The sequence below is a fragment of the Heteronotia binoei genome, chromosome 13, assembly GCF_032191835.1.
Source record: "Heteronotia binoei isolate CCM8104 ecotype False Entrance Well chromosome 13, APGP_CSIRO_Hbin_v1, whole genome shotgun sequence".
Classification (NCBI taxonomy): Eukaryota; Metazoa; Chordata; class Lepidosauria; order Squamata; family Gekkonidae; genus Heteronotia; species Heteronotia binoei.
The window spans coordinates 31,325,577-31,349,978 of NC_083235.1; the positions used below are offsets into that span (position 1 = coordinate 31,325,577).

Sequence of the window (24,402 nt, forward strand, 5' to 3'; positions counted from 1 at the left end):
TTCAATTTGCCACCAATGAACCAGTCCTTGAAGAAGAAATCATGAGTGCAGCTGTTCTTTAACTTTCTTTTTATTTTCCAAGATGAAATTTAGCAAACTGGCAACTAAGGTTAAATGAGTTTGAGGGTTTTTTTGTTTTTGTTTTTGCTGCCTGAGGGAAGAAAATTCAGGAACAACAATATAAGAGAGACTTCTATTTAAGATAGAATCTTTCATTGGTGTCCCTTAATTGGTTTCAGACAGAGGCTAACAATGTGGCATTTTCAAACAAACTTGGCTGGCTTTGAACAGCACAGTTTCAATTCAGCCTTGAGATTAAAGGTGGAACCTTGAAGCTTGAAGAAACCATCAAGGAAGGAGCTACTGAAGTACTGACCTTACATTTGTAGACAAGGAGATTGGTTGCTACATTACTTCAAATGTTTACTTTGATTCCTCTCAAACCTTTCATGCCAAGGGTCAGCATGACATGATGGTTAGAGTGTCAGACTAGGTCTGCAGAGACGCAAGTTCAAATGCAGGACTTTTGGACTATTCATTCTCTTGATGTAATCTACCTCACAAGGTTGTTGTGAGGAACAAATGAGGCGTAGGGAGAAAAGAGACATGTACATTGCCCTGAGGAAGGGTAGGATAAAAATGTACCCCACAAAATTGCAAATAAATAGAACAAGGTTCAAGTCCAGTAGCAACTTAGACCAATAAGATTTTCAGGATATAAGCTTTTGCAAATCAAAGTTCCCTTCGTCAGTGTATTTTCAAACACAGAGCAATACATTCACATGGCAATTCCAATTAAACATTAAAACCAAAACTTTTTATTGTTAACAAAGGCAACAAGAAATAAATTTAAGCCAGGGATCATTGGACACACATATTTTTACAGCTGTAGATGGGTGGTGCTGGAAAGAATTCAGAAACTAGGAAACAAGCTGTCAAAGGAATCTGTTATGGCTTCTGACATCCTTCCCTGTGCCTAACAAAGCAGCAGAAGCATCCATCCTGGTAAATTTCATTCACCTTAGTCCAAGAGGTCCAGAAAAGTCACGTTAAGGCAGGCTACAGCTCTGCCCACTTTGGTCTTCCTCCAAGCCTTAGCTCTATACCTGGATGCAATCTAAGTCCTTTCTCGAGAGGGCATGAGCATCAACCAGTCAAGAATGGGTTAAAGACAAAGTCAAGACACTCCCTTTAAATGGAATGGAAAATGGAATGGATATGTAAAAATCATATTGCTGCACACACCCCTTTTGATAATGTGTTAGACATTTCTAACCTCAAGCCAGATACCTGCTCTGGACCAATAAGAATTGCCCCCTTTGAATATAATATTAAAGTTAATCATAATGTTAGTGATTTACACCCAGGCTGAAGCAAACAATTCTCTAGGATACATTCAAAAGAAGATTTTTATCCTCAACAGTCCTATGAAAAACTAATTACTTTGCCCCTCAAATCACATAATAAAGCCCTTAAAATATGCATAAATGAACTGCATAATTATCCCTGATCAAACCTGTTTTTATTTGTTATTGTAAGACGCTTATAATGCCAGTTTATAGTGAGCGGCAAGCATTTGTCACCATTCAAATATAGGGCAGTCTCTCTTTTGATTTACTGTTTCCTCATGTAAACAGTTGACTGGGGAGTAAGGGAGATTTCAGAAGCACTTCAGCCATAATCAAACTTCAGCTTAAAGTGATAACGCAATAGGTTTCTGCAGGCATTTGAGAACCAACCAAAAAGCTTCAAGAATTACTTGATTGGTTGCAGGCAGGGTCACTTTACATTTTCAGAAGGCTAGGGCCGCCATCACAGCTTTTATATTTCGCAGCATTCTTTATATCAGTTGGTGGCTTCCTGCTCCAGCATGGCAGTTGATCACACCAGCTGTATTTAATCAACACCACCAGAGTTCCCATCAGGCATTGCACTGGTGCATGCCAGCGGGATAATCTTAACATTTTGGCCCATACCTGTAAAAACAGGCTGGATGGCAAGCAGGAGTCAATTTTTATCTGGTGATTACTCAGTAGATTAGCATTGGATGGAAGCAGGAAGTGACAGGAGGATCGGCATTCTTGGGAAGAAGGTAGGGATGGAAGGCAGGGAGATGTCTCAGTCAGAATCACTGCTGCTCGAAGAGGAGGAGGAATGCTGTGAAGAGGGAAGAGAGACAAATGTATTATGAGACACCAGCCTTGTGTTTAATCAGACTCAGGGCTCCACACCAGAAAGAGTCAACAGTGGAGACAGACCATGCTATCATCTGAAAGCACTGATTTTTCTCCACCTGCCAATCAGTTGAGCAGACTGTCTTCAAAGACATACAGAATACTTTTCAGCAAATCACTACAGGCAAGTTCCTAGCACCTTCAACAAAGGTATGAACCCAGACACCTCTCCTTGTATGTATTAAATGCCGTAGAAAGTTGCAAGTTCTGGGAATATATGTGGGATGAGGGGGAAGAAGGTCACCTCTGTTTCATCAGTATTCCACAAATCGCCGCCACTTGCCTGGAACACTTTTTGCTGTGATGGGCAGGGCTTTTTTGTAGCAGGAACTCCTTTGCATATTAGGCCACATACCCCTGATGTAGCCAATCCTCCTGGAGCTTACAGTAGGCCCTGTACTAAGAGCTCTATAAGTTCTTGGAGGATAGGCTACATCAGGGCTATGTGGCCTAATATGCAAAGGAGTTCCTGATACAAAAAAAGCCCTGGTGATGGGCAACCATCTATACAAAGCTAGACATCCTGCAGTCCCAAGGAATCTAAACCAGTAATTGAACATTTCTGTTTGTTGATTAAATAAGCTCTGGACTAACTGTTCTGTCTAATCCCCTTTTCACTCTGTGGCTTCTTTTTGTTCCAGTACTACAAGTGTCAAGATTGTCCTTAACTTCTGCTTTCTGTAGTTCTAACCAAGCTTTGCAGGGCCAGTAATGTCGCTTCATGTTTCATCTGACAAAGACGCCTGTCATCTTTTATTTTCCAGCTGTGAAAAGGGATGCAAAGAGCTAATGACCGTCACTTGAAACCATCATTTAATCTATTGATCTTCTACTGGCGGACTCAACCTTGACTAACACAAATTGCCCTGGTGGATTATGTTCACCTTGTGGCTGGAGAAGGAGACTATAGAAGGAAAAATGGCTCTGCGCAGATCAAGGGCCTGAACCCCTATTCAATTAAAGAGCCAAATGATGTCAAAATTCAGAGCAAGAGCTCAGCACAAGAGCTGCATAACTGAAACTATACTGTTTAGCATCACTAAAATGAACAAAAGGATTAATTATCCATTAAGTTTCTGCTGCCCAAACATTGATTGTTGGGACTCCTTGACAGGACTTTTTTTGTAGCAGGTACTTCTTTGCATATTAGGCCATGCACCCCTGTTGTAGCCAATCCTCCAAGAGCTTACAGGGCTCTTCTTCCTTGTCCACTGGACAAGAAACCATACATAGATTGTACACACACAACACATACTGAAAGCTCCAGGAGGATTGGCAGCATCAGGCAGGTTTGGCCTAATATGCAAAGGAGTTCCTGCTACAAAAAAAGCCGTGCTCCTTGACTGTTAACTGGTACACACAAGGTCTTGCAATGTCATAAATACAGTTGTATTCCTATTCAATTATTTCAGTGCAGTGACAGAGATCTGAACGTGGTTCCAACCTGGATTCCAAGCAACTGTTCAGCTTTGTTATTTCCTGTTCCTAAGCACCTCTAAGAAGCCCACCAATCACATACAAATCTTATGCCTACCACTTCCTCCACATACCGATTATTCCATCATCCTACCTACTTCTTCCAAATCACTTGAAGATTTCATTTTTTTTTTAAACAGCCATATTGGGTTTCTTATTGAGCAACAGACTGCAGAGTCCTGATATAGATATTTTACCTTTACATTCAAGAGAATTAAAAAGCAAATCCCATCTGGCATGTTGGAGTTAATGCTGAGTCCTAGAAAGGCTGAGGCTGCAATCACACACACTGAATAATGCACTTTTAATGCACTTTCCAACGGGATCTTACTGTGTGAACTGGCAAAAGCCAGTTGGAAGTACCCTGAAGATGGATTGAAAATACATGATTTAGTGTGTGTGATCCCAGCCTGAGAGACTGATTCCAAGACTGTAGGAATCAGTATGGTTCACCCAAGTAGAAGACACACTTTTAAAAACAAGACTTATTTAAATCGCAACTATGGCTTGTGATTTTAGGTATGGGCCAGTGTTGAGTACAAGTAAGAAAATGGCCATAGTTATCCCTCTTTTGCTTCAAGTCCTCCAAGAGAGAAAAATACCAGTAAAGAATAGAAGTCACTTTTATACCTAATCACAACTGTGGGGAAGGATCATGATAGAGCTAGGCATGGATAGACAATGAAGTCTAAGATGCTGGTAGGTCCATGAGAGTATTCCCCACTACTTTGCATGCACAGAGAGGGGACATTTTTAAAGTAACAAAAGCTTAAGGTATAAAAGGCCCTGAAAAGCCAATTCCTGAGAGAGGGAGCATTTTTAAAGTAACAGCAGCTTAAAGCATAAAAGGCCTTGAAAATCCAATTCCTGTACTGATAAACCTTACCATAGTTAAAACCCAAACAGTTGGTAATAATATTCCATGTTTCTGCAAGAAATGTCAGCACTCCATTATAATTAAAAATCCCTGAAATTATTTCAAAAGCAAGGGTGTAGTCTTTATGGTTGCAAAAATGTATTCAGGAAGGAAACAACTGACACCTGTCAAAACTAAAGGCAGACAAAATATCAACACTGTTGATCCAACAAGCAGTCATAGACATGGGGAAGCAGACTTCAGTGTGCATCTCCCCAGTGGACAAGGAGCCATAATGGATTGCACACACACAATGCCTCTGGTTCTCCCAGCTGCCAGGGTGATATGCACAAAGCCCTCTTCAGAAAGCAGCAGCTGCATTCATCAGCCATTTGAGGCAGATGGGGAGGGCAGCCAGATTAAGTCCCCTCCCCTTTCTGGCAATCACAGCTTTTTGAAGAGCGCTCCTGTGCTCGTCAGCAACTGGATTGAGAGCTCAAGGATTTGGAGAGCCAGGCTTCTCTTTCCCAAGGAGATGAGGCTAGATACTAGAGGTAGGCCTCAAAACAAGCAGCATGGTGTAGGGGTTCAAATATCAGAACAGGATCTGAGTGACCCAGGTTAGAATCCCCCCTCTGCCATGGAAGTTTGCATGGTAACCTTCGGCCAGTTGCATACTCTTAGTCTAAACTACCTCACAGGGAGATGGTCAGGAAAAAATTGGAGGAAAGAAGAACAATACAAGCAGCTTTGGGTTTCCCTTTGGGATTAGATAGATTAATGGAGGACAGGTCTATCAATAGCTACTAGCCATGGTGACTGAAGGGAAATCCCACATTCAGAGGCACTAATCTTCTGAATTCCAGAGCCAGGAGGCAACATCAGGGGAAGACCTCAGCCTCTATGCCCTGTTGCTGGCTATCCAGAGGAACTGGTTGGCCACTGTGTGAGAAAGGATGTTAGACCAGATGGACTATTGGTCTGATCCAGCAGGGCTCTTCTTATGTTCTTATAAAGGCACTGTATAAATGAAGTAGATCAATAAAAGACTTTTAATTCCAAATCACCTTGCAGCCATCATCCTAAGGCAGGAGTAGCCAAATTTGCTTAATGTAAAAGTCACATAGAATGAATATCAGATGTCTGAGAGCCACAAGACATGAAATGAATGTCAGATGTTTGAGAACCACAAGACAGGAAGGAAGTTGGGGGGAGAGATGGAAAGAAAGCAACTTTAACTTTAAATGCATTCTCCAACCTGCCAGCCAATAGGGCAGTGGGGATTCAAGAGCCACACAATGTGTGTGAAAGAGCCATAGTTTGGTCACCCCTGTCCTAAGGGAAGACAATATAATGACTCTTGAGGGCAAACAGGCCTCCTTTGCTCACCCTCCAATGCCACAGTTGAAAGAAGCCCACAGTGCATGGCTGAATTCCACCCTGGCCCTCCCCTTCCACAGACCTTGCCGTGCAGCTTGTGGAGCTTGTGTGGTTTGTGCATCTTGTGAGCCTTCTTCATTTTCTTCTTCATCTTCTTCGCTGCTTTCTTATCCATAACGTGGGTGCCCACTACGATAGCTCCAGGCAGCAAAGGGTTAACCCCCATCCCTCCAGGCATCCCTGGGGCAGGTGGAGGGTAGGGACCACCAGGTGGGACAGGGTAGCCAGGCTGGTGACCGGGATATGGGGGCTGAATAGGATGGCCTGGAGGGTAGGCAGGCTGGCCTGGGATCCCTGCTGGGGGAACAGGATACGAGCCACCAGGGACAGGACCAGGGGGGAAACCAGGATTCACTGCAGGAGGATATGCAGGATTGGAGCCAGCAGGGTAGGAGGGGTTGGGAGGATAGGCTCCCCCAGGATAGGCACCAGGCTGGCCTGAAAAAAGGAAGAAAAAATCTGATCAGCTGGCAAGAACTCACTAATCCTTGATGCAGTCATCTTCTACCACCCAGTGGCTACTTCTTAAAACCCAAGTTGACCAGGGAACTAAACTTACTAATCTAGCAGGAGCCCAATATTCTCTGAACACAGGAGTGACCAAACTGTGGCCTGGGAGCCATATGTGACTCTTTCGCACATATTGTGTGGCTCTCAAAGCCTCCACTGCCCCATCAGTTTATTTCCACATCTCGCTCCCTCCCCCATCTATTTTCCTTCCTTCCTCCCGGCTCTCAAACATCTGGCATTTATTCTATGTTGTTCTTACATTAAGCAAGTTTGGCCATTCCTGCTCTGAACAGCTTATCCCTATAGATACCTGCTATATGCAATCTTCCACGCTACCTTCAGCCCATCGAGTCTTCAAGCTTTGCTACCACCCACAAATTATGACCAATACACCCTCTAGGCTGTGGAGTCTTGTGAGCAAAAATTCTACTTTGTGAGCTACTGCATAAATTAGTTTGCTCTGGGGCTATTTTTCCTGAGCTAAGGCAAAAATGTGTGAACCGGCGGATAAAAAACTATGAGCTAGCTCACACTAACTTAGCTTAGAGGGAACACTGATTATGACAGCTGTGTTGGGTAAGCCGCATCAGAGTCAACCAACATCTTTAGGCAATTTAGTTTCCCACTAACACAAGGATCCCCACTACAGCACCTTCTGTTCTGTTTCCTAGTGCCCATTTCTTTCTTTACCAACGCAAAGACCCACTAGCTTTCTTCCACCTCACTGGAACAGGAGGTACTTCAGAGGAGAGCCCAGGAGACATAATTGTGTTTAAAGAAGGCACCCATTTGGAATCCACCATCTCCATCACAGGGGTTGGTCCAAGCCCTCCATGGCAACCATTGTAATTGCTCAGCCCCATCCAATGATTTCTGTGTTCTAAAAGACAGTCGCTACTAAGCCTAACTAGGGTGGACAACCACAGAGGCAGTCTCCAAGGGAATTCAGAGGCTGCCATTTGGACTACCAAGCATGGAGAGCATGCAGAGATTTTAGAAAAGCACAAATCATTTTAGAAAAGCAAGTACAAATGAGACATCCGTGACTAGAAACACTCTGCTGAGTCAGTAATGATAGTGTCTTGCGTACTGCCAGCATGCACTTCTTTTTTCTACAAACTGAAGAATCATCTCCAATTTGGCAGTAGGCTAATTCAGTCACAGAAAGAAAGGTGGCCTGGATTGTACGTGACCACCCTGCTAGCTACCTCTGCGTAAAATGTTCAGTTCCTCCTCTTTCAAGTGTCTGCCAGAGCTTTGTCATCAAAGCAGGCTTTAGTGCTGGTAAAATTATATCAGCAGGATCGCAAAAGCTGAAACTTGGCTTTTACTGAGTCACCCACAACTACAAGTGAATTAAAAAGCATCAGCCAATTAGGAAGCACCAAAACTCTCTTTTTGGAAGCAGCCTGTGCTTATTATGATGCCTCCTTCCAGACTCCACCTACAGCTTGCTCCAAAATAGCTGAGAAGCAATGCTCCATTATGTTACACCTCACCAAGCATTTTTGACAGAGTGGCACTCCAGAGAAATCCATCAAAGATGAGTCAGACTCTTACCTGGATTGGGATTCCACATGGTCCACAAGGAGAGATGAATTTGTCACCTGGTGGGAGAAAGATACTATTAGATCAGCCAGGCAGAAGGTCATCAGCACTGTATGAATCAACCCAGAGCAAAGTCTATATTAAAAAGGTCAGTTTATGAGTCCACAATGACCAGTCCTGTACAGATTCTACCAGAGTGCAAAAAAATATTACTTAAGAAGGGCAACATGCTCTGATTAGAATTCAGGATCTCAATTTAAAAATAAGGTTTCTAGCCCTCATGGCTAGAGGAAGTGATAGTTTGAAATCATTCTTTAAAAAGAGCAAGTGCATCAACATTTGGAATTAAAATCTATATTTCCTACAGTCGGGGCTTTTTTTTAGCAGGTACACAGTTCTGACTGACATTGTACAGGGGGGTGGCCTAATATGCAAATAGGTTCCTGCTGGGCTTTTTTGCAGAAACAATGTGTGTGAAACAATGGTGATGTCAGGGAGTGTGGCCTAATATGTAAATAAGTTCCTGCTGGGCTTTTTTCACAAAAAAGCCCTGCCTACAGTCAACACCATCCAGTTCTTTAGGGCCAGCAACATCCCAAGAGATAAAAAGGTAAATGCATCTCAGCCATACCCTCTTCCTGAAATGAAGCAATTTCCACAAAAATAAATCCATTTATGATTTCATTCTTCTTCAGTTCCATGGAATTATGGAAATAAATATTCTGATACAGCCCACAAATCACCCACATCTGGTCCACTGTTCTCTCTGAGTTACTGTGAGCTAGCTCAAAGGTTTTTAGCCTCTGGCTCATACATTTCGTCTTAGCTCTGGAGAAATGGCCCAAGAGAAAACTAATGTATGCAGTAGGTCACAACTTTAATGCCAGTAGCTCACAAAGTAGAATTTTTTCTCACAAGGCTCTACAGCTTAGAGGGAGTATCTGTCTGGTCCAAGCAGACCAAAAGGCGTGGAGTTCAAATGGCCCAGTCTTTTCAGCTTGCTGATACAAAATGACCAGCATCTCTCATATATAAACAGGCTTGCCAGGTCCAGGTTGGAAAATTCTAGAGATTTGGGTAGGGTTGCCAGGTCCAATTCAAGAAATATCTGGGGACTTTGGGTGGAGCCAGGAGACTTTGAAGGTGAAGCCAGGAAATAGTGGGGGTGCAGCCAGGAGCAAGGCTGTGACAAGCATAATTGAACTCCAAAGTGAGTTCTGGTCATCACATTTAAAGGGACCGCACACCTTTTAAATGCCTGCCCTCCACTGGAAATAATGAAGGATAGGGGCACCTTCTTTGGGGCCTCATAGACTAGGACCTCCTGGTTCAAACTTTTTGAAACTTCGAGGAGGTATTGAGGAGAGGCACTGGATGCTATGCTACAAATGTGGTGCCTCTACTTCTAAAAACAGGTCCCTACCCAGCCCCATCTACCAGCGGATCAGTCTCCATAGGGAATAATGGAGTGCTCAGCAGACATCCCCCTCCCCGCTTTCTTATGAAGGCCTCCAAACCGTGAGGGGAGGGCCTCCAAACTGAGGGAACCCTTGCCCCCACCTGGGGATTAGAGCAACCAAAAGAGCAACGTGGAAAGGTCTCTCTCTCTCTCTCGGCTTGGCTTCGCGAACGAAGATTTAAGAAGGGTGCAATAGTCCACGTTTGCTGCAGGCTCGCTGGTGGCTGACAAGACCAATGTGGGACAGGCAGGTCCGGCCACAGCGGCTGCAGGGAAAAGTCTGATTTAGGGTTGGTCCTGTAGAAGTGCGATTCTTCCTCAATCTCCTTTTGTCCTCAAGACCAGCTATGCGTGTGTTCTCAAAGGAAGAGACAGCCTGGTGGATGGTGTGCCTCCATGCTTTGCGATCTGAGGCTAGGTCAGACCACTGGTGATGGTTGATGTGACAGGTGCTAAGGGATTTCTTCAAGGAGTCCTTGTACCTCTTCTTTGGTGCCCCTCTATTTCGATGGCTGGTGGAGAGTTCGCCATACAGGGCAATCTTGGGAAGGCGGTGGTTTTCCATCCTAGAAATATGCCCTGCCCAGCGCAGCTGCGTCTTCAACAGCAGTGCCTCGATGCTGGTAACCTCTGCCCGCTTGAGGACTTCAGTGTTGGTCACAAAGTCACTCCAGTGGATGTTGAGGATGGTGCGAAGGCAGCGCTGATGAAAGCGCTCAAGGAGTCGCAGGTGATGACGGTATAAAACCCACGATTCGGAGCCATAGATGAGGGTTGTCATCACAACCGCTTTGTAAACATTGATCTTTGTGCCTTTTTTCAGATGCTTGTTGCTCCACACTCTTTTGTGCAGTCGGCCAAATGCACGGTTTGCCTTTGCCAGCCTGTTGTCAATCTCCTTGTCGATCTTGGCGAGAAAAGCACAAAAGCATCCACGAACAACCAACAACTCTGGAAAACTTATGCAATGATATATTCAATACAAAAACATATATGATAAATACAGTGTACAAAGTCACACCAAGCATATTCCCCAAGACAGTCTTATCTTTCACATGCAAAGTTCATAAATAAAGTGAATGTCCAGGGAAAACTTTCCTGAAAAGCCGGGAGCAGGGATTCCAAGAGTGGTCTTTTCCATCATATATAATGCCTGAGGTGTGGCCGTGTGGTAGCCTCTTTCTTCTGCAGAAAATGTATTAAGCGAATGCTTTCTATGAACTTTAAGGATTAGTGAAGCTTGTTAAAGCCTCCAGTGAAACAGGGTTATATGCGCCTCCCTGTCGCTCCAATGCACTCTGCTGCTTTTGTGTAACAGCGACTTATCATTTTGTGTTCATAAATCTGCCACTTCTAAAATTTCGGAGTTGCGTGGTGTCGCCTCAGCGGAATATCGCTATATATCAATTTCGACAGAAAAGACCACTCTTGGAATCCCTGCTCCCAGCTTTTCAGGAAAGTTTTCCCCGGACATTCACTTTATTTATGAACTTGCACGTGAAAGACAAGACTGTGTCTTGGAGAATGTGCTTGGTGTGACTTTGTACACTGTATTTAACATATATGTTTTTGTATTGAATATATCATTGAACAAGTTTTCCAGAGTTGTTCATGGATGCTTTTGTGCTTTTCCCCTGCCCCACCTGCGGATTGGCAACCCTAGATTTGAGGGAGTGGAGCCTGAGGAGAGTCAGGTTTGGGGAGGGGGAGGAACTTTAATGAGGTATAATGTCAGAGTCAACCTTCTAAAGCAGCCATTTTTTCCAAGTGAACTGATCTCTGTCATCTGGACAGTTGTAATCCCAGGATATCTTTAGCCATCACCTGGAGGTTGGCAACCCTCTATATAAGCCAGTTCCTAACATTCTCGCATGCTGAAGCATATGTAATAAATGATCAGGCTATGCAGACAGGGCCAACCTTGATTCTCAATGGCTGGAGTCTTCAGGGGTGCGGAGCAGTTTACACAAACATACCCTGTTACAATGGGGTTGCTAAACAACCCCCCTTGGGGAACAGTAAAACACAGCACTTGGGACAAAAAACCTGCCCTCCATTCTTGACACTAGATAGTTCTGCCCTGATAGACAGGGATTTGGGGGACTTTGTGGAGTATAGTTTCTCTGAACAAAAATATATATCCCCACAATATACAAGCCCTCTTCTAACCTACAGCCTGTACATAGTTATGATGGGAATTTTGCTTCCTAAATACCAGTCTCCATAGCACTGTCCACCAGGCAACCTTTTGCAACTTAATAATAAGCAATGACGCATCTTTCTAAGATGCCTAAGATCATTCTAAAGGGTTCCCAATTCTTTTGAGTATGCAGGCACATTTGAAATTCTGACATGGCATGGTGGATGCAGCAACAAAATGGCTGCCACAAATCAGCTGCCACTGTAGGTGAAGCCAGCAACAAAATGGCTGCCATAGCTTAACTTTAGGCTGCGATCACACACACTAAATAATGCACTTTCAATGCACTTTCCAACTGGATTTAACTCTGTGAACTAGCAAAATCCAGTTTAAAAATGCACTGAAAGTGGACTGAAAGTGCATTATTTAGTGTGTGTGATCAGTCTAATACAGTGTAAATCCTTGTGCTTCACTGGCAACTGCTGCCAAAGCAACAATTAAAAAACCAAACAAACAGCCAATCAATCTATCAAAAGCCCCACCAAAAATCCTACCAGAGTCAAAAAGCCCTACCACACTACACCCATTCCTAAAAATACTTGAGGGGTGCCAAAAAAGGAACCACAGCACTCACTGCCACCACATAGGGAATGCCTGTTCTAACACTGTTAAAATCACTCAACAGACAGTAGTTCTTATAACACCCCCACAAGATAATCAGCATTAACCCCCATATTGTCAGGTGGGATCGGAAGGGGAGCAGTACAAGACTGACAGGCAGCTTGCCTACTTAAGGACTCAGCGGCTTCAAAACCAAATTGAGATTTGAACCAAGGATTTTCCCTTTTAACATAACACTAGCTCTTGAAAGGAACAGGAGACACCTTTTTAAATGAATAAAAACTACAATACAATATTCTGCCACAGAAGCTCACAGGGGAACCTTGGGCCAGTCACACCATATCAGCCTAACCTACCTCACGAGGGGGTGGTGGCTGTGAGGATAAAATGAGAGAATAGGAGATTTATACTGCAAGCCACTTTGGGTCCCCTCTGGTGAGAAAGAAGAGGTACAAATGAAGAAAAAAAAGAAATAATAAATACAATACTTTTGCCATGTCTGAGAGAATTTCACAGGATCTATGGATTAAGAAATCAGGCCCAAACTGTGGTTACTGAACCAGGGGAACATGGCATTGGACAAGGCCTGCCTCAAACTGTACTGTCACCTGTGGTAAGGACAGTACCAACAGGACACATGATCCCATTTATTTACTTCTACAAAAACAACAGAAGCTGCACAAAAGTCCGCATGCAGCCAGAGTTTGTTCCATGCATGGACTCCGCACAAACAAATCAGAAGGGGAACAAACAAGAGAGAAAGTAAGGCCCAAAAACTGAACAAACTGGCAGAGACTAGTGACAGATGCATGGACTTCATGATGGTTGTGTGCTTGAGCCCTGGTATAACACATGTAGCACCAGTGTAACACAAAAGTAGTATAGGCAGAACACTAGGTGTTTATAAAAATTACTAAGAATTTGCTCTCTATCCTAATAACATTACTGCACTTTAAAAAAAAAATATTTTCGTGTTTTATAATTTCCATAGCAGTAAAATTTATACTCAACAATATTATGGCCATTTTCAGCTATTAAAGGTTGTGTTTTAAAGCCATAGCAACTGCATTTTTATGGCCATAAAACAATGTATATGATAAAACAGAATGAATGAAAACCTATAAATGTCAAAAAAGTGAGCTTATTGTTTCTGTCATGGTGGGGCCTATATATGTTGGCAGAGTGATTGGTGGGATGAAAGATAACGAAAACCTGAGAGCCATTGAGCAACAGCTGGGATGCCCAACATGGTGCCCGTAGTTGCCATGGCACTCATCAAGTATTTTTAGAAAGTGGGCAGAGCCAGGTGGGGCCATTGCTTAGCAAGGCTTCTGATTGGCTACTGGAGATTTGATTGGCTGTGCAGATTTTTTAAAAACACTGCTTTGGCAACAGCTGTCACCACAGCACAATGATCATTACTGTGTGACTGAAAGAAAGCTGTGGCAGTCATTTTGTGACCAGCTCCACCTCCTGTAGCAGCCATTTTGTAGCTGTGCTCAGCAGACTGAATCAGGATTTCAAAGGCATCTGCAAGCTCAAAAGGGTTGGGGACTGCTAGGCTGTAGGTGTGGTTTTGGTAATATAAGAGTACCTTAAACTCCAGGATCTGTGAAAATCTGGAGCTCAAGGCTGTTAATCTTATGCACCCTCCACAATGGGCCACCTGCATGGGCTATTTCCTCAGTCCAACATTTGCACATCTCACTACTGAGTAGCTTCCCTCAGAGGACAAAGATGCTTTTCAGTTCCCCATTTGCAGTTCCTGGTTTCTTATTCTCCAGCCCAACCACAATATTAAAGATACTTATTAAAAAAATAGATCCAGGTGGGCAGCCATGCTGTCTAAAGCAGCAGGACAAAGTTTGAGTCCAGTGGCACCTTTAAGACCAACAAAGTTTTATTCAAGGTATGAGCTTTGTTGGTCTTAAAGGTGCCTCTGGACTCAAGCTTCATTATTTGAAAGGCTTTGGACCAACCCAGTCCATATACCCATGGACTCAAGAGGTAGTGCTATACAATCAGAACTTTTTTTTTTTTTTAGCAGGAATACAGTTCCGGCTGGCTTGCATCAGGGTGTGTGGCCTAATAAGCAAATGAATTCCTGCTGGGCTTTTTCAACAACAAAAAAGCCCTGCATACAGTGATGTCCAGTCCAAAGCCTGGTTGATGATCTTGCTCCAAGGCTGGGTGCTCACAGAACTGCATTGCTAACTAGCAGAAGGATCTGAGGCCATTAACAAACTTCCATGGCAGTGCTTGCCTCTGGGTAGTACTACTTTTTAGTATATGTGCAGACTCACTGCACACATGTCCTTTTACTGGGCAAAGGGCAATGGTATGACACTTTATTCCTCTGCAAAAAATGCTGTGAGCCAGTCACTTATTTCCAATGATTAATTTGTGTCAATAAAACAGGGTCGTATGATTTGAGAGCTTGGAAACACCAGCCCAATAACTCCAGATAGGAAACAAGTTGAGCTGGCTAAACCAATATTGCCCTAAATAGCTAGAAAGTTAATCCTGCATGCCAGCTAGAACCATTCCAAGATAACTTATACCAGCAGTCCCCAATCATTCTGTGTTTGCAAGTACATTTGGAATTCTGAAAGAGTGTGGTGGGTGCTGTCATAAAATGGCTGCTGCAGGAGGTGGCCAGCCACAAAATGGCTGCTGCAATTTACCTTCAAGGAAAAAAGGAAGAACTGAATGAAGTGGAATGAAGACAAAATTAAAGGTACCTCACCATGAAGAAAATAATCTAATATAAACCAAATATAAGTGTCTTGTCACTATTTGTATTATCAAATTGTTCAATAATATGCAAAATATAACTACAAAATCTATATACATGTTAAATTAACTCACAAAATTTCATCCATCATGTTAGAAACTCATGCAGAATATATTCAAAATTGCTATTCAGATTCAACATTTGTCACCGTGTCTATAATGTAAGTATAAGCAGTTTTAACAATACAGCACTCTTATCTGACTTAATGTCCAGTAAAAAGCCTTGTTGACCCAACAGATGGCCAATTCTATTCCTTCCATTTCTGACCATGTCCTTTCTCAAGGACTGATTCACAAGTTTTAAACTGCTGGTCAATTTTCACTTCGGTGAATTTCTAATATGCTTTTTTGAATTGTAGAAGCAGACAGTGGATGGAAATTTTGTTACTATGACAGCATTCTGAGCTCTCAGGATTCACTGAGAAAAGATTTGCATGTTCATTGTTTTGGTGAATACAACCAATTTAATTATAATCACGGCAGTCTTGAATGGCACAGCAAGAGTGAAAATTCATCAAAGTGGAAACTGACTATCAGTTTAAAACTTCTGAAATCGAAGAGAAAAGGTGTTGATGGGCATCATCTACCTCTGTCATTTACTGTATGAGGCTATCATCAAAACATTCTCTCTCAGCCTCAGCTACCCCATCCCTAAAAAGGGAATGAGATAATGACTAGTCTTAGGAGAAGAGGGTAGGCCAACATGAAAAGCAAAGCCAAATATTGCTGAGAGGGGTCCCTTATTCCCCATAGAGAAGTCCTACTGCATTTTTAAAAAGAAACATCAATATCATATATACACCTAATTTTAATGGTGCGGTCCTAAGCAGAGTCACACCCTTCTACATCCACTGAAGAGGTGAACCAAAAAGTTCCAGGTTCACATCTCACCTGTGCCTCAAGCTCCTGGGATAGCTTCAGGAAGCTCTCTCTGCTTCAGCACTCACCTCCCGCCATGGGAATTAAAAAAGAGGCAAACATTACTGAAAGGAGGCCAGGTGCTTAAATACTGGACCTACTACATCAGTGTTAAATAATGCTATGTGTTATAGTGGCTTGTTATATAATCTGTGTCAGACTAGAATGAGGGAGACGGGTTCAAATCCACACCCTGCTATGAAGCTCACTGAGTGACTGGAGATTTGTTTCTGACTAAAACAAGGGAATCATCAGGATCTTAAAACATAACTAATAGATAACTATACTGCAAGTACTATTCCCCCCCCCTCACAAAGGTGCTAAACAAGGCCCAGTAGTGCAGCCTACCGCCCAGCTGAGTTTCCACAAAACTCAGGCACCTTTTTCTTTTGCCCTTGGACTTTTCTTTTATCTCTTCTCAGCAGACTTCAAGAGCTGAGGGGCTCTCTGATTCTCTTCTCCCACTCTCTTGTTGGTTTTGTTGCTGTTCAGTCGCACAGTTGAGTCCAACTCTTGTTGGTTACAGGCCCAATAAACCATGAATTCTAAAACTGCTTATTCTATATTAATAGTTTGATTTTCTGAGATAGTTTATTAGGTTTTGTCCTGGTTTTCTTATAGCCCACCTATCTCACTGAGACTCAAGGAAGTTTACACATTATAAATTCAATCTAACCTACCTCACAGGGCTGTTAGATGGATAAAATTAAAAAGGGGCAAATGTTGTAAGCTCCCAACAAACAGGGAGAAGGAAAAAAGGAAAGGCCCCCTGTGCAAGCAGCAGTTGTTTCTGACTCTGGGGTGACGTCACTTTCGCAACGTTTTCACGGCAGACTTTTTACGGGGTGGTTTGCCATTGCCTTCCCCAGTCTTTTATGCTCCCCCCACCCCGCCCCAGCAAAGCTGGGTACTCATTTTACCAACCTTGGAAGGATGGAAGGCTGAGTCAACCTTGGGCGGGCTACCTGAATCCAGCTTCCGCCAGAATCGAACTCCGGTCGTGCGCAGAGTTCAGACCACAGTACTGCAGTACTGCTGCTTTACCACTCTGCACCACGGGGCCGCTTCAACAGGGAGAAACAAAGGGCCTAAATGTACCAAATAATGCAATCAAATAGTGCAATCTAATAAGCAGTGAATTAGACTGGAAAAATTACTCGTCTGATGAAGTGTGCTTAAGAGCACACAAAAGCTTACGTTCTAAATAAAAACTGGTTGGTCTTAAAGGTGACACTTGATTCCTGCTTTGTTCAAATGCAAAAAAAAGTGTTAGATATTATACAATGCAGTAAATATAATCTTAACTTTTTTTACAAGGCTGAGTGTTAGCAAAACAAAAAATACACTTGTGCAATTTGGAGTTCTCAACTTCTTAAATTTATCCTACATGGCTTAGTAGGCCAGCGAGTTGACTACCCCTGTACAACTAGTATCAGTCCGACGAGGGTGACAAGACTGTGGGATTCAAGTCACTCTATCTAAAGAGCTGCCTCACCAAGGATTTGCGGCAGCCTTTAAAGCTGCACTACCCTTTTAATTTGCAGTTAAGGTTCATGGAGTTCTGTGAAATGTATTCCCAAGGAAGGATACATGGGATAGAAATGCACCTTAAAGAAACAGGTAGAAACAGAAGACTGGCTTTGCAATGCTAGATAGAAACAGTCCCCAAAGAAATCCCTCCGCTGCATGAACCCATCCCCAACCACCGAAACGACAAGCGACTCGACTACCTTCGCCTAGAATTCCCTTTGACTTCTGCTTCTCCGCCTCCGCACAAAACTGCAGCTGCCGCTTCCTGGAAGGCTTCCTTGCACCTGGCTCCGTCTCCGAATCCCTGAGTCCGATTGGCTCACAATCTACAATGGCAACTTCCAATAGGCCAGAAGAGACGTCTTTCGGACATTGCGTCACAGCCGGAGGGCCTTCCAGTAAATAACTCCTCAAACAGGGTATGCATAAATAAGAAAGGAAGCTGGAGAGCGGAGGGAATCTTAGAGGGCTCAGGCGCTCTTTCTTAGTAGGTTTATCTAATTCCTGAGTTTATATTCCCACACAGAATTACTGGAGGAATAGAAGATTTGATGCTGATAAGGTGTCGTTCATTTAGACTAAACTGTGCATTCAGTAGGAATCGTGGTGCTTTTCCAGTAAAGAGTTACCAACCTCCTGGTGGGGCCTAACCAGCTTCCACCTGTCCTGTTAGGGTTGCCAAATCTAGTCTGGGAAATTCCTGGAGATACGGAGGTGGAGTTTGGGGAGAGGAGCGAGCTCAGTGGGGACCCTCCAAAGCAGCCTGTGTCTGCAGGGGAGCTGATCTTTGTTTGTCAGCTGTAATTCCAGGAGATCTCCAGGCCCCACCTAAAGGTTGACAACCCAAGCAGGCCCATGAGTTGAAGACTACAGTTCTTTACAGGTGCCAGGGGCTGCGTTGGAAATAACTCCTTTCCTCTGGCAGTGTTTTCACAAACAGCAAAGAGATAACATATCAGCATTTGTAGTTCAAACAAAGCCAGTCATGTAAAAGCCCATGTGGAGAGGAGCTCAGTAAAAACAGGGTTTTTGGTTTGTGTGTTTGTTTGTGTTCTGATATGAATTGGGGGGGACTGACAAATGTCTTGCAGAACACAGCATAGCTGTGAGCTGAATTTGGCTTGATAGATCACACACTGCGTGGGCCTGAAAGAGAACATAACTCTTGATTCCCCACCCTCCTGTATTAAGGAACAATACAGTCCTTATATTGACAATCCCAGAGCACATCTAATTGCATGGGGTAGGGAAAGAAGTGTTGGGATTACTCCTGCTAGCTCCACTGCCCTTCATCTCACTGTGCCCTTAGAGACAGCACAGGGCTGCTTTCAGTTAGAGTTGCAATGGCAATGTAGGGTTGCCAACTGTGGCTTGAGAAATCCCTGGAGACTTTGGAGTGGTGCCTATGGAGGGGAGAATTCGGGGAGGGAGTTAAGCAGGGATATAGGACTTCTGTTTTTCCCTGTAGTATATCATATCGTCTGCCTTCTGAAACTGCCATTTTCTCCAGGGAAACAGCTCACTGTAGACTGGAGAGCAGTTGTAATTTTGGGAGAACAGCAGGTCTCACCTGAAGGTTAATATCGCAAATTCTAATTTGAAGAGAATGAAAAATACTGTCTTGGGAGAGAACTTGAGTCAACTACAAATGCAGTCTGCCACCAAAGAGGTGAGCCCATTTCAGGACTGCCCCCCCCCCCCTCTGTACCATGACAGAACAATGTACATTATTCCTTGTTCCACATTAGTGGCTGTTGGGGCGGGGGGGGGGGAGGTTGGAAATGCTTGATTTGATGTCATCATAAATTTTCACTTCATCTTACGGAGGAGAGGAGAACACCAGCAATGTTCCCTCTAAGCTGCAGAGTCTTGTGAGCAAAAATTCTACTTTGTGAGCTACTGGCATTAAAGTTGTGAGCTACTGCATAAATTAGTGTGCTCTGGGGTCATCCTTCCTGAGCTAAGACAAAAATGTATGAGCTGGAGACTTAAAATCTGTGAGCTCATGCTAACTCAGCTTAGAGGAAACACTGGTCACCAGTTTTTGGTAACAACCTTATGTTTGCTATCCTGTCGAGTTCTGCTCTCAGAATATACTGTGTCATCCTTGATAAGTTTCCCACGTGACTTTATAGCAGATCTCCATAGATATATTTAACAGACTGATTGCCTGACATTGCTAGCATTTTCTCTGTCATGTCATGGAGCAAGACTAACCATTGTTTCTGTCTCCCCCCCCCCCCCTTTTTGGTTGCCACCACCACTTTCAGTAGAATGCAGCCTTCCCCACATGTGGTTGCCTGAAGCTGACCTCTCAGAGGTCTAACTCAGTAGCATGCCAAGGAGCCAGGCAGGTGGGTAAGGATTTGTGAGACCCTCTCGAGTTAAACAGAACTTTATTTCTACAAGGCACAAACTTAGGGTATTGCAAAAGACAGGATCGAAGCGCACTAAGTACTTACCAAAGTACTTACAATCCAGGTTGCTTCTGATTTGGGTACCTGCAGGATGCTCCTGTCCAGGTGCATCTGCAACTCTGTTTAGCATTATTCCTCTCTGTCATTCTTTATGGCAAAACACCCACTCTGAGGAGTTCCCAGCAAGGAGCCAGCCCCCCATCAGCTCAAACCAAGAAGGAGCCCCAAGTAGGAGCTCCTTTTCAGACCCTAACCCATGTGTGTCCTGGGGTCTTCTTCAGCCAATCTGGGTGCTAAGCCTTGGCAAACCTGTACCCTTCAATCAAGAAGTGTTATCACATCAAAGGGTTGGCATGTTATCCCTCCCTGTTGGGAAAGGATGCTCTGTATCTGGCAAAGAGCATCTTTTCCCCTTCTTCCTAGCCATAAAGATGCCTGGACTGCTTTCCATCCCAAAGGCATCTCCTGCCAACACCCACCCACCTCCTGCCATCCCTCATCTCACAATGGCAGTTGAATGATATTATTACATTCACAGGGTTGGATTCCCACTGAACATTTCCACGTGTGCAAGTGGAAGCACGAGAATGTCACTGCAAGTAGCCCCTTGAACCAAGTGACTGTCCCAGCTGGTGTTTCTACTTGAACAAGACATGGTGCAAGGCAAGGCTTTTTTTGTAGAAAAGGCCCAGCAGGAACTCATTTGCATACTAGGCCACACACCCCTGACATCACTGTCCCATACAGGGCTTTTCTGTAGAAAAAGCCCAGCAGGAACTCATTTGCATATTAGGCCACACACCCCAATGCCAACCAGCCAGAACTGTGTTCCTGTGCATTCCTGCTCAAAAAAACCTCTGGTACAAGGGTATACTTTAGCAACCCCTTTCTGGGTGATGAGCCACTTCGACAAAACCATACCACACATCCAAAGTGCTCTGCGGTGACTGCATCAAATAGCCTTTTGATTTTTGTGCACATTAACATGGATTAAGAAGGGGGGGGGGGAATCAGTGCTTCATTTTACAAATGCTCTCGAACAGTACCTTACACACCTCTTTGTGTTAAGTTAAACCTCCATTGTGTGACACTCACTATGTAAAAAGGACCCTGCTTTTTATGGTCAGGCTCCAGTCCAGAGAGCAGAGTCTGCTGTCTGTGTAAACACCTGTGCCAAAGATCCAGGCCTTGCATTTCTGGTTGCTCCTGGCATTCAGCCAAATAGCCGAGTGCAAGATATAGAAACACACCCCTCCCATTCTCCTCTGATGAGCCTGCAAAGAATGCAATTCTGCTCGACAGCTGAAGGTCAAAGGGGGAGCCTAGCTGAGCGGCAGAACTTTGTGCTCTGTTTGATACCCTCCTGTAGACTTGGAGCAGAGCATAACAGATCTTTGTTTTACCCCATTAATCTCTTTCAAAGGAGCTCAGGGGCGTTTATATATTATAGAGGAGCATCCCAGTTTATTCATAAACAACCCAAAGAAGTTAGGGGGAGTTGTTGCTTGTGCAGGGATTTGAACCAAATCTCTCTGGCCAAAGTTTCATTCCTCCGTCCATTAAACCACACTGTTTGTTAGCCTATGAGATATGGTTTGTTAAAACAAACAAACCCGACACACCACATTGCAGCCTGCTTGGAAAATAACTGAATCTTATGATGTTGTCCCCTTCTCTGAGAAAAATGGACATTTTGTATAGAATGATGGTACACAATGCACGGCACAGTCACCTATTGGCTAGCGCTGGTGTTGTGACTTGTCTGACCAACACAATAACACCCTCTGACCAATACAATAACAATACAATAACACCTGACCAAACTATGGATTGAGAAGTTCCTAGTCTGACTGAATCTCACTTCTGACATGAACTCACTCAGTAGGCGAGTTCTTTCTTCTCCTAACTACAGCACCCCATTGACAGCAGGAAGGTAATAATGCTTACCGTAGTTTCCAGAACTGTTGTAAGGCAGTGTATGGGATGTGCTCTTAAGTGCCATATAAATGCTTAGTAGTATTGGCATCTCTTTTTTTTTGTTCAGCATTTATAGCATGCTTCAGGATTTGCAGAAATAAAAGTATACACAACCATGCCTGCAGGCTTACATTTAAAAATTAGACCCAACAGGGGGAGGGGAGGGACGAGGCCTGTCAGTTGGGGAAAGCCCAGGTAAACCAGCAGTTTCTTGAAGAATGAAGTGAGAGGATTATTTGGATACTGGAGGAGGGATGATTGGAATCCAGGAGCGGTGAGCAAAAAGAGTAGGCAAGACACCTTCTGCGGGGGTGGCCAAACTGTGACTTGGGAGCTACATGTGGCTCTTTCACACATATTTTATGGCTCTTGAAGCCCCCACTGCAACATTGGCTGGCTTTAAGAAGGTATTTGTCTCTTTAAATGCATTCTCCAAGCCAGCTGGTGGCTTAGAGAAGGCATTTAAAGTTGCTTTCTTTTTACCTTCCACTTCCCCACCTATTTGCCTTTCTTCCTCCCTCCCTTCCTCGCAGCTCTCAAACATCTGATCCTCACATCTTGTGACCCTCAAACATCTGATGTTTATTCTATGTGGCTCTTATGCTAAGCAAGTTTGGTCACCCCTGCCTTATAGCTTTGCTAGCTCTGCTTCAACATATACTGCTTGACTGCCACTTGTATGATAACTTCCGTAAGAAATTATTTGGAAAGCTCTCTGTCGCCTGATTACTGGACTAATCTGCCCCTGTCGACATTTATTGAATGATACTAAATTGGGAATTACTAAAGCTGTAGCAAACTTTTGGGCAGATATTCTTAAATTTAAATCTGACCATGTATGACTGTATATGTAATTTATGTATATGTTTTGGTTTTATTTCAAATGTTTAAACCTTTTTTCCCCTCTGTATTTGTCTAAATGTGTATGTTATGCCATCAAAGGTCTAGATGGACAGCTCTACCTCTGCTGGCAGCCAGGAACTGGTGTCAAGCCTGGCAAATCTACAGATCTTTAGTTCTAACCAGGCCAATGTCAGCTCTTCCAGAAACCCCATGCAAGGCTCTCCTCAAGAATGGCTAAATGCGATATTACTTTTCAAGGGGGTTGTGTTATATAGAAGGCTCTCTTCTCTTGTTTGAGAGTCACGGGGGGCTGCAAGAGGCAAATGGAGCACATGTCCAACCTTGCATGCACTTAGCATGTTAAAATATTCTGCATCATGAGCAAAATTCTGAGATCTGTCTCTATCATGCAAATGAATCCCCTTTATGGGGGGGGGATGAATTCGCATATATTCTGTTCCTGCTAAACATAGAAAGTGACAAGAAGCAGCACAGGGCACTGGTGCCCACCAGATATTGAGTTAGATCTTGGGTTGCCAACTTCCAGTTGGTACAACCCACAAAGAATAGAAACATTGTGTATAACTGCCAATAATACAGTACTTCAAATAATTAACTAAAAATTGTGTATTTTATCAATATAAAATTGTATATTTTATAATTATTGTTTGTAAATTCAATGTATCTAAGCAAATGAGATTAAAAAATACAATAAGCGGTACACATTCAAATTTATAACGAAAATGCTCTTTAGGAATGATAAAGTTCAACTCAGGGGAGTCAGAGGTGACTTCATCAGCTGCACTGGAATGTACATCCCTAGCAGTGATAGGGTTGCCAGCCTCCAGGTAGGACCTGGAGATCTCCAGTTTTTACAACTGATCTCCAGGTAACAGAGATCAGCTCCCCTGGAGAAAAATGGCTGTTTTGGAGGCTGGACTCTATGGCATTGTACCTTGCTGAGGCCCCTCCCATCCCCAAACCCACCCTCTTCAGGCTCCACCCCCAAAATCTCCAGGTATTTCCTAACCAAAGGCTGGCAGCTCTAGGTTTATACTCAGTGTTACTTCAAGTTGATTAAGTGGGCAGAGGCACATAGGCTTCACAGGACCAAGAGACACATCCTTCCTACTGTGATGGAATTCAGATTAGATCCTATAGTAAAGTTGCGCCTGGAAGGACTTTCCCTAAGGGCCTCTGTTGCCCTGCCCTAAAGGCAAAAGAAGCCTCCGCCTGACGTCCAGGCAAGTAAAATGTGTGGAATGCTAATACTTGGATCTCAACAGCACTCTTTTGTGACATCTGCAGCACCCAGCATCTGCAGCCTATCTTGGGCACATTGAGCTTGCAAGCGAGCTTCTGGCTCTGGGTCCCAGCAGTCCTCCAGAAGTTCTTGTAGGCAGACAGAAACCTAAGGACAGAGATGAGGAAGGTTTGTTAAGGAATGATTCATTGGGGTGGGAAGTGTCACTGCAGATGCCAGGATCTAAGCTCAGGGCCAGCGCGTGGGAGTAGGCCAAGTAGGCAGCTGCCTAGGGCACCACCTGGCCTCTCCTCATGCTGTGCTGCCTTTCTGACTTCGCCGAGGCTCAGGAAGGCTCTGCAAAGTCCGGGGGGGAGCGTGGCAGTGAGCGTGCTCA

The 24,402-nt window shown here is 43.8% G+C and overlaps 2 protein-coding genes across 5 annotated transcripts in view; both read right to left on the reverse strand.

Moving 5' to 3' along the window:
• Positions 1 to 795: 795 nt before the first annotated feature.
• On the reverse strand, positions 796 to 8,142 carry PRR13 (proline rich 13). The gene is made up of 3 exons (XM_060252366.1): positions 8,077 to 8,142; positions 6,029 to 6,444; positions 796 to 2,157 (listed from the first exon to the last, which is right to left on the reverse strand). Exons 1-3 carry the CDS (start codon positions 8,093 to 8,095, stop codon positions 2,119 to 2,121), a joined length of 474 nt encoding a protein of 157 aa, XP_060108349.1. The 5' UTR covers positions 8,096 to 8,142; the 3' UTR covers positions 796 to 2,118.
• A 15,232-nt stretch (positions 8,143 to 23,374) lies between these two features.
• AMHR2 (anti-Mullerian hormone receptor type 2) overlaps positions 23,375 to 24,402 on the reverse strand; it is a 35,002-nt gene continuing 33,974 nt past the window's right edge. For all 4 annotated transcript variants that reach the window (XM_060252358.1, XM_060252357.1, XM_060252359.1 and 1 more), the window contains one exon: positions 23,375 to 24,173. In XM_060252358.1, the coding sequence (XP_060108341.1) occupies positions 24,042 to 24,173 (132 nt within the window). In that variant the 3' untranslated portion in view covers positions 23,375 to 24,041. The remainder of the gene's footprint in view (positions 24,174 to 24,402) is intronic.